This window comes from Nematolebias whitei, unplaced genomic scaffold (genome assembly GCF_014905685.2).
Source record: "Nematolebias whitei isolate Nwh7 unplaced genomic scaffold, NemWhi1 Nwh_scaf_333, whole genome shotgun sequence".
Taxonomy (NCBI): Eukaryota; Metazoa; Chordata; class Actinopteri; order Cyprinodontiformes; family Rivulidae; genus Nematolebias; species Nematolebias whitei.
Genome location: NW_023618878.1, coordinates 1 through 10,973, shown reverse-complemented (window position 1 = coordinate 10,973; position 10,973 = coordinate 1). Strand labels below are relative to the sequence as shown.

The following is a 10,973-nucleotide window of genomic DNA, read 5'->3' as shown; positions in this document are numbered from 1 at the left end:
ACAAAACAAAGCAAATCAACAAAAAAAAAATGTAGAAACGTTTTGTCTCTCATCCGAGAGACTTCCTCAGTCTGAGGTGCTGTATTCAGCTCAGTCTCTTAAATAGCACCGTCTCAGGGTGGATCAACCAGTTTTGCTGCTGACAACCAAAACCAGCTGATCACATGCTCAAGAAGGACCATCAGCCTAACAATGGATCATTAGCACACTGATGGCTGTTTACTGTTCACAGAGGGCTGAGTGATACTAGCAATCACAGCATTGTAAGAGGGGGACAGTTGAACCCGGAGGCCTCCACCCGTTTAATGATGGACGGTTTCTTTTCACAAAGATGGCCTCCTTTACTCCTCTCTCAAACCATCGTTCCTCTCTGTCCAGGATGTGAACATCTTCATCCCTGAAAGAGTGACCGCTGGCCTGGAGATGAGTGTAGACCGCAGAGTCCTGGCCTGATGTTATTGATCTTCTGTGCTGGGCCATCCTTTTGGCCAGTGGCTGTTTTGTTTCCCCGATGTAAGACTGATCACAGCCCTCCTGACACTGAACAGCATACACAATATTACTCTGTTTGTGCCGGGGGACTGGATCTGTGGGATGAACCAGTCTTTGCCGTAATGTATTTTGGGGTTTAAAAGCCACTGGGACGTTATGTTTAGAAAATAAACGTCTCAGTTTCTCTGATACTCCCTCAACATATGGAATGACCACTGGTCTGGGTCTGGGTTCCTCCTTTTCACCTGTTGGCTGACTGGAGTCCTGTTTGGGTTTCTTCTCTGCTTTCAGGAAGGCCCAGTTAGGATATCCACATTGCTCTAGAGCCTGTCATGTGTGGGATTTCTCCTTCTGCCTGGCTCCTGAGTTAGTGGGGACGCTGTCTGCGCTGTGATACAGAGTCCTGATGACTCCTAACTTGTGCTTCAAAGGGTGATGGGAGTCAAACTGCAAATACTGGTCTGTGTGGGTGGGTTTGCAATACACCTCAGTTTGCAAACGTCCTCTATCAGAGACTGAGACCTCAGTCCAAGAAAGCCAACCTGCTATTTTTTACATCTGTGATGAGATGGATTAGGCCAACAAAGAAGACAGTCACTGTGTGGCCCAGGGAGGACTGTTTTCATTGAACAGATTGGAAGGTCTTCAGAGAGGCGGCTACATATGAGGGAGAGGTTGACCTGGAGGAATACACCTCCTCTGTTCTTGGGTTCATCTCCTAGTGTGCTGATGATGTCATCACCACCCGGTAGGGCTGGACGTGTGAACTTGATATATTTATCCACAGAGTTGATGTGGTCAGTAAAATGTTGGACTTCCTGGGATTTAATTTTAACCCAGGTGTCGTCAACATACCTGAACCAATGACTTGGTGGTGTCCCTGAAAAGGACGTCAAGGCCCTATTTTCTACCTCCTCCAGCGTTTCTCTTTCCTTTTTTCCTCCTTGTCTGCGCGCTCCTGGGAGCACCTCAGCAGCGAAGCCATTTTTTGAAATGCAGCTGATTTGACCATTAAAGTGCATTTATTAAGCAAACGTTACACTGAGACACACCTTTGCTATAATTTCGAGCAAACAAATAATTGTTTAAGTGTTTATCTTGTTAAATTTGTACAGAGACTTGCTGCGTGCACGCGTTTACTTCCAAGCATCAGCATTTGAAACACAGATTATTTGGCCATTAAAGTGCATTTATTAAGTAAACGTTAGACAGACACATATTTACTATAATTTTGAGCAAAGAAATAATTATTTTTAAGTGTTAATCTTGTTAAATTCTTGTTAAAGGCCTTCCATGCACGCTCCAGCGGCCGCCATTTGGCAGCCCATTGATTTTTGGTACAACACCGGCCCACACTTCCGGGTTCGGTGCATATTTCCGTGTTGTCGGGGGTGACGCGTAACAAACGCATAATAGATGCGATATATAGGGTGAAGCTAAATATTTATGGAATTTCCCACTTTATTAGACAAATATGAACTAATGCGACTTATAGGGTGGAGCGACGTGTTTGGCAGAAAATACGGTACTTGACAGTGATTTCAAATTTCTTTGAATGCTAAATATAAATAAATGGTGAACATTAATTTATTTGTACAGTTTGTACAGTTTTTCTGAGGCTTTTATATTATCTATATCGATATCGCAATTATATAGTTATCGACCGAAATAAAAAAATATATTGCAATAAAAAGTTTTGACCATATTGTCCAGCCCTACCGGGTGGTGATGACATCATCAGCACACTACGAGATGAACCCAAGAACAGAGGAGGTGTATTCCTCCAGGTCAACCTCTCCCTCATATGTAGCCGCCTCTCTGAAGACCTTCCAATCTGTTCAATGAAAACAGTCCTCCCTGGGCCACACAGTGACTGTCTTCTTTGTTGGCCTAATCCATCTCATCAGCGGACGATATGCTGGGGCCAACAGGATTGAGATGTGGTCGGAGAGGCCAAGATAGGGGCGAGTAAAAGCTCTATACGCACCGCAAATGTTAGTGTACACACAGTCCAGAGTGTTGTCTCCCTGCGTAGGAAAGGTGGCATGCTGGTAAAAACTGGGCAGAGTGTCCGTCAGTTTCACGTGGTTAATGTCCCCTGCAACCACGTAAAATGCCTCCAGGTGCTTTATCTGCAGTGAGCCAATGGGTGTCATACAGCTCCTTTGATGCTTCTTTAGAGTTAGCACCCGGCAGGATGTAAACAATGGTGACAAACACCACAGTAAACTCTTGTGGCAGATAGTATGGCTGACATTTCACAGTAATAAGTTCTATCGCCTCAGAGCAATAGCTTTTTACCAGTCCACAGTTCATACACCAATCTTCATTCATGAACATACAGATTCCTCCCCCACATGTTTTTCTTGATCGATCATCACAGTCTGCTCAGAATAACTGAAGACCGTTGATCTGGAAGGCTGAGTCCGGCATGTTGTTGTTAAGCCAGGTTTCCATAGGCAAAGAACAGCACAGTTCTTCATCTCTGTAGAAACACTCATCCTCAAATGTAACAAGTTCACTTTGTTATCCAGTGAACGGACATTGGCCAGAAAGACAGTAGGAATCTGTGGCCTTCTAGCCTTTAGCTGGGCCAACGCTCCCGCCCACTTCCCCCTCTTCTGTTTCTGGGCACATCGTTTTCTCTAGACTGTTGCTCCTCGCACTCTGCCGTGCCATTCCATTGTCCTCAGGAGCTGCTGTCTGCCGATTGTGGATTTCAGCCTCGATGAAATATTAAAAACCGAACTGTCTCCGATGGCCATCAGTTCGGTTGAGCTGTACTTGAGCCGTGAACTTAGCACTGAACTAGTGCCTAAAACAGCATCATAGGAATTCAAATAAGGCTTAATCCCAGGAGCATGAGAAGCCACTTCACCTCTGTGTGCCGCCACAGCAACCAAATTTGAAGGTGAAATTAGAGTAAGGTGTTTTCAATCAGTGGGATGATGATCAGGTGTGAAGCACACAGTTTGATTTAAAGAACAGGGATCTATCAGAGTCTGTTCCTCACCTGTTTGTGGAAATATATCATGGCAGGAACAAAGGAAATTTCTGAGAACCTCAGAAAAAGAGTTGTTGATGCTCATCAGGCTGGAAAAGGTTACAAAACCATCTCTAGAGTTTGGACTCCACCAATCCACACAGACAGATTGTGTACAAATGGAAGAAATTCAAGACCATTGTTACCCTCCCCAGGAGTGGTGGACCAACAAAGATGGTTTATTATTTTTTTATAATAAACTTGTTTAATAAACAAGAGCAAGGCGTGGAATAGTCGGCGAGGTCACAAAGGACCCCAGGGTAACTTCTAGGGGTGCGTATCTCTCAGTGTCTGACGATCCGATTCGATTCAGATTTTTGGTGTCACAATACGATTTTAAAACGATTTTCGATTCAGAAACGATTTTTCTATTGAAATGATCATACATTTTGTTTCAATTATGTAGCTGACAAGCTGAAAAGATTAAACAACAATGTAAACCAATAGACCATTTATTTAAAAATCATTTTAGGTTCCTTACTGTATCAAATATTTTTTATTCATTTTATATTCAGAGTCAGAGTCAGAGTTTCTTTATTGTCATTCGCACCTCATGTGGTACATGTGGTGGAGCGAAATTATGTACACAGGGTCCCAGTTACATCCAACAATAAAATGTATAAGAAAAACAGTAATAACATCTAAGATATGAACTAAGAAGAACATCAACTAAATATACACTAAGCACTCATAACATAAAACATTGAACATCAGCACAAACATGAACATGAGTCTGTGAGCAGATGTGCACGCATGAACACATCAACATTGAAACAGATCAGCAGCAACATGAAACAGATCAGCAGCAACATGATATGGTTTTTCACAGTGATTATTCTGGTTAGAGATTTATACCAAAAATAGGAAAAATATAGGAGTGTATAAAATTCTGTAACTTAAACTACCATTATTAGGTTAATTTAGTTGCCTGAATTTTTCTAACAAAATCCAAATCTACGAAAAAATAATTCTTCCATCCATCATCTTTATCCACTTCTTCCTTTTTGAGTCACTGGTATCACTGGTGCCCATATCAGCAATCACTGTGTGAGAGGTGGGGACACCTGGACAGGTCTCCAGTCCATCACAGACAAATAATTCAAAATATATAAATACAAAAGTAAACAGACTTCAGCCTACCATAGTATATTAAACTTTAACTCAACATGAAATACAGACTTCAGTTATTTTTAATCATATTGTTTTAGCATTTGTTATATTTTCAAAACTTAACCTAATATGAAATATACAGACTTCAGTCTTAACCATATTGATTCATATTTAGTAAATCTTTAACAAAATTTCAAAACCTGTGGAAACATGCACAAAATCATCTTCTGAACTATAATTTATAAACCATAAATTGTATAATTTAGAACTGGATCCAGGAGATGTGTCTCATCTCTTCAACCTGTTAAAAAGACAAATTACATTAAGTTTGTTGTACAACTTGTCTATAAGTTTTAGTATAAAATGAGAAATAACTGTTTCCTTTGAGCTGCAGCTGCATCAGAGCTGCTCCCATTCGTTGTTTCATGGTGAAGTTGTGTTGCTGCTTTATCGCAAAATAAATAAATCTACATGAAGGAATAACGTACGTTGAATACATCGTATTAAAATAAACCTGAACCTCTCACCTTCCACTGAGCTGTCTGCTCATAAATCCTTTGTGATGCAGCAGGAGATGGAGGGAACTCTTCACAGCCTTTGGAGAAGACTGGAAGTTTGTTGTAGAGTTCACTGGTCGGCTGCTTCACTTTCATCTTCCGTGAATTTTGTCATATTTCCAAAATACTGTACCGCAATTTTATTTTACGCTTCTTGAAAAAAACTGTGCTCTTGTGAAGCTCTGTCTTCCCCCGGAGCAATGTGGGATCTGAAATGATTTTTAAAGACGAAGCAGTGGGTAGAATCACGCTGTCCTCCATGCTAGCAGGCTCCATTCAGATAAAGGGAGCTGGATAACTAGCTGCTGTACGGTGGCCTACACGGCTCAATTCTACAGTGGCTGAACGGGGAGTAGAAGCGGAAAAAATATAAAACTTAAAGGCATTTTAAAATTGATTTATGGACCTTTAGAAACGATTCAGAATCACCAGGACTAATAATCTAGATTCATCGAAAAAACAATTTTTTTCTGCACCGCTAGTAACTTCTAAACAACTAAAGGCCTCTCCCACATTGGCTAATGTTGATGTTCATGAGTCCACCATCAGAACACTGAACAACAATGGTGTGCATGGCAGGGTTGAAGGAGAAAGACACTGCTCTCCAAAAAGAACATTGATGCTCGTCTGCAGTTTAATAAATATCATGTGGACAAACCAGAAGACTGGTGGAAGAATGTTTTGTGGACAGATGAGACCAAAATAGAATGTTTTGGTTTAAATGGAAAAGTGTTATGTTTGGAGAAAGAAAACCATTGCATTGCTGCATAAGAACCTTATCCCATCTGTTAAACACTGTGGTGGTAGTATCATGGTTTGGGCCTGTTTTGCTTCATCTGGACCAGGACGGATTGCTATCACTGATGGAACAATGAATTCTGAATTATATCAGAGAATTCTAAAGGACAATGTCAGAACATCTGTCCATGAACAAGAGAAGGTGGGTCCTGCAGCAAGACAATGACACAAAGCACACAAGTGGTTCTACCAAAGAATGGCTCAAGAAGAATAAAGTTCATGTTTTGGAATGGCCAAGTCAAAGTCCTGACCTTAATCCAATCCAGATGTTGTGGAAGGACCTGAAACGGCAGTTCATGTGAGGAAACCACCAACATCCAGAGATGAAGCTGTTCTGTACTGAGGAATGGACTCAAAGTCCTACAAGCTGGTGTGCAGGATTGATCAACAGTTACCAGAAACGTTTAGTTGCAGTTATTGCTGCACAGGAGGGGGGGGTCACACCAGATACTGAAAGCCAAGGTTCACATACTTTTACCACTCACAAATATGTAATATTGGATCATTTTCATCAATAAATAAATGACCAAGTATAATATTTTTATCTCATTTGTTTAACTGGGTTCTCTATGTACTTTAAGGACTTGTGTGATGAAGTTTTAGGTCATATTTATGCAGAAATATTGAAAACTATAAAGAATTCACAAACTTTCAAGCACCATTGTAGAGTTGTAATTCCATAAATTGTCCTAATATTGGGCTTTTTGTTCATTTCCCTAAAAAAGTCTGAATAAAAGTCTTTAATTTGAAGGGGTTAGGGATGGATAAAAACAAATGGATAAATAATGGATTTACGTGCAACAAGCTTTCTTAAATGGTAAATGGACTGCACTTATAGAGCGCTTTTCTATCTTATCAAGATACTCAACATTTTCTTAAGTTTAAAGCCACTGCCTCTTATTATTTTTAAAATGTTTTGGTTTCTTGTTGCTGTGTAATTTTCTGAAAACAAAAAAACATTTTCTCTGAGTTTTCTCCACAGGGTGTCTGAGCTCTCCCTTGAGAGATAAGGTGAAAAGCTCGATCATCCAGGAGGCATTCGCCGAGAAAGCCACTGCTTCTCCACATCAAGAGGAGCCAGTTGAGGTGGCTCGGGCATCTGGTTAGGACGCCTTCTGGACGCCTCCCTGGTGAGGTGTTCCAGACACGTCCCACCGGGAGGAGACCCAGAGGAAGACCCAGGACACGCTGGAGGGACTATGTTTCTCAGCTGGTCTGGGAACGCCTCGGGATTCCCCCGGAGGAGCTGGACCAAGTGGCTGGGGAGAGGGAAGTCTGGGCCTCCCTACTTAAGCTGCTACCCCCGCGATCCAACCCCAGATAAGAGTAAGAAAATGGATGGACGGATGGACGGATGGACGGACGGACGGACGGACGGATGGATGAATAAATGAAATTTTTTTTTATAAATGCCTCCTACATCTTAATGTTACAGACCCTGGTTTATGACAGGCCGACGTTATTCTGGGGGACAAGATTTTAAGTTTTATTTATTTTTCCCATTAATTAAAAATTTATTTAAACTCCAAATTGATCCAACAAGAAAAATTGTTTGTTTTAATGTTGATCAGGTTCTACTAATTAAATGCTTGGGATTCAAGAGGATTCAACTGGACATTCTGGTCAGCTTACCCTGTGATTTCCTCATTTCCTTAGAAGATAAAGCACGAATTCCATGCTGAAAAGAAGTCAAATCCGTTGTCACGTCATTGGGCCTCAACTCTTCCCCCAGCGACTTCCAAACAAATGTATCACTGACACCTTGATCAGCGTCATATCCACCTGAAAAACACAAACATGGGGTTTAATCTAAATTAGTCGGATAACAAAGACCCGGACACTGAACCTACAGGCTTGTCTTAAGGAATCATGAATGACTGGAATATTTATTACTCTTGAATTCAGGCAAAGCTGACAAAATATAGTTAAATTAAAAAAAAATCAGGAAAAATATCTGTGCTAAGAAAAATGACCCAAGGACCCGGGAAGGAGAGAAAAAAACATTGTTACTCTTTCGTTGCTTTAAATGACTTCTTGTGGCTTTAAGCGTGAAACATAAACTCGCCCAAATATTTTAAAGTCAAACGAGACGATGGGTTTAGGCATAAAATAAAAATACTTACAAGGGCTTTGCCCTTTGTTTAAGATGAACTTAGTTGTTAAATATATTAAAATGAGCCAAACACAGGTTTTTGAGAGCCAGATCACTGCACCACAGAGTTTTTGTCAACAGTGGAAATGATCAACTCTGACATAGAGCTGGGCAATATAGACCAAAAATAATAAAAATGTTAAAAAAATTATTGAATGGCAATATATGATGTATATCTTTTTTTTTCTTCCTATTTCAAAATCAGCAGACTTAATATTCACTCACTGATGATGACATTAGCCCAGTTGTCAGAAGTTAAAGCAAACAGTCCCGTGGGGTTGTGCAGGCCAGGCTTCAGCTGACACCACGTCTTTAGTGACAAGGTGAGTCTCTGCTTTAGTAATGTCACACCACTTCATGGCACAACACCATATGTTTTCTAACAGTTTGTTTCAGGGCAGGAGGCTGTGAATGCTTCACCGTCTGCGCTTCAGTATGCAGTTATAAACACTGCAAACTCAACTTTATGGCACTGTTAAGTGATGGGAAACATGTACCGTAATTTCCCATCTATAAGCTACTACTTTTTTCACACGCTTTGAACCCCGCGGCTTACACTACGTTGCAGCTAATATATGTATTTTTTTTATTTTATATTTTTGTCCGACGGGCTAACGAGCTTCATTCTGCCAAAAATATTTAGCGTCGTCACACCTGGGCGCTCACATAGCTATCCAATACACACCCTTCTTGGGGGTGGGACCTTGTGACTCACACAGGCAGAGTGAACACCACAGGACTAGGGCTGGGTACCTTTCTACAACAAAAACAAAAAACAAAACAAAAAACAAAAAAATGTAGAAACGTTTCGTCTCTCATCTGAAAGACTTCCTCAGTCTGAGGTGCTGTATTCAGCTCAGTCTCTTAAATAGCACCTTCTCAGAGTGGATCAACCAGTTTTGCTGCTGACAACCAAAACCAGCTGATCACATGCTCAAGAAGGACCATCATCCTAACAATGGATCATTAGCACCTGATGGCTGTTTACTATTCACAGAGGGCTGAGTGATACTAGCAATCACAGCATTGTAAGAGGGGGACAGTTGAACACGGAGGCATCCACCCCTGTTTAATGATGGACGATTTCTTTTCACAAAGATGGCCTCCTTTACTCCTCTCTCAAACCATCGTTCCTCTCTGTCCAGGATGTGAACATCTTCATCCTTGAAAGAGTGACCTCTGGCCTGGAGATGAGTGTAGACCGCAGAGTCCTGGCCTGATGATGTTGATCTTCTGTGCCGGGCCATCCTTTTGGCCGGTGGCTGTTTAGTTTCCCCTAAACCCTAAACCTAACCATTACCCAGTGTTTCCCCTACCATTATATATGCGGGGCGCCCCACATTCAACAGAACCGAGCGCCCCGTCTCCACCCCCCCACCCCCAACCACCTGTCGACACTGACGTAACACTAAACTAGCGGATCGCTATGCAGGTGTGCTAGCTAAACAGCTAAAGGCAGCCTCTTCCATCATGCTGAACCCTCACGCTGAACGCACCCCCGCCACTCGAAAACTGTCGGTACAAACGGCGCACGGCTCAGATGTGTGTCTATCTCTCAGACACCCCCCACCCCAAAAAAAACTGTCGGTTCAGACAACATGCGGCTGAGATGTGTGTCTGTCTCTCTCCTCTCACACACCCTGCTCTAAAACTGTAAAACTGTCGGTGCAAACAGTGCGCGGCTGTCTCTGTGTCCCCCACCCTTCATCTAAAACTGTTGGTTTAAACAGCGCACTATGCAGCTTAGGACATGTCACGTCCATCAACACCCCCCCCCCCCCCCCCGACAAAAATCACGGACGAGATGAGCGCCCCACCATGGCAAGTTATCCAGGGGAAACACTGATTACCAGTGAAGCCTAATGAATTAATGATGAAGCCTTCCGGACCAAAGGCGAAACATTTCAGCACAAAAAAAGAAACTGTCCAGATGACCTGACTGAAAAATGTTGGACTGATTACCAGTATATAGCTAACCCTAAACCTGGCAGCACAACAGCTCAGTGGTTAGAACTGTTGCTTCACAGCAAGAATGTCCTGGATTCAATCCCCGGTTGGACCTGGGGTCTTTCTGTGTGGAGTTTGCATGTTCTTCTCGTGCTTGCGTGGGTTTTCTTTGGGTACTCCGGTTTCCTCCCATAGATCAAAAACATGCATGTTAGTCTGCCTTCAGGTCCAGGCCTCCCTTGCAAAAGAGATCTGTGATCTCAATGGGATTTGCCTGGTTAAATAAAGGTTAATAAATAATAAATTAATTAATTAATAATAACCATTACCATTACATACCTAACCCTAAACCTAACCCCTAACCCGCCTTTTGTCTTTGGTGAGGCTTTGGTCCTCACAATAAGCAGTTGGTCCTCACAATGTAGTATGTGTTCAAAAATAGTCCTCGCAAAATAAACCACACACACACACACACACTTTAGTCTAGTTACAAGATGCTTTCAGACCTCACCCTCCTTTTGATGCGAATCTGCAGCAGCGTAGGCATCACTCTGCACTGGTGACTGTTCAGGACACCCGGAGGGCGAAACGTCATACAATGGTCCTGACTCAAGTTCTCTGGACTGGACTTCGTCCTGACTGGATGGTACAGCGTCAACTCTGAATATATATGACAGGATAAACACAAAATCAGATAATTCATAAATTGTTTCACATTAAACTTCGTCCTGATGCATGCTCAATAATCCAGGTAGAAAAATCTAAAAAAGTTAAATCTGGTCCTCTGGACATTCAAAAAAACAAAACAAAGCAAATCAACAAAAAAAAAATAAAAAAAAATGTAGAAACGTTTCGTCTCTCATCCGAGAGACTT

At 41.9% G+C, this 10,973-nt stretch overlaps 1 protein-coding gene across 1 annotated transcript; it reads right to left on the bottom strand.

Annotated features, from left to right (window-relative positions):
- Positions 1 to 7,632: 7,632 nt before the first annotated feature.
- Positions 7,633 to 10,759, bottom strand: LOC119429293 (serine/threonine-protein kinase SMG1; the record flags this gene model as incomplete). The annotated part of the gene is given in 2 exon segments (XM_037696951.1): positions 7,633 to 7,782; positions 10,611 to 10,759. Coding segments are annotated over 2 exon segments (299 nt in total), but the record flags the coding sequence as incomplete, so codon positions are not given.
- Between the last annotated feature and the right edge of the window lie 214 nt (positions 10,760 to 10,973).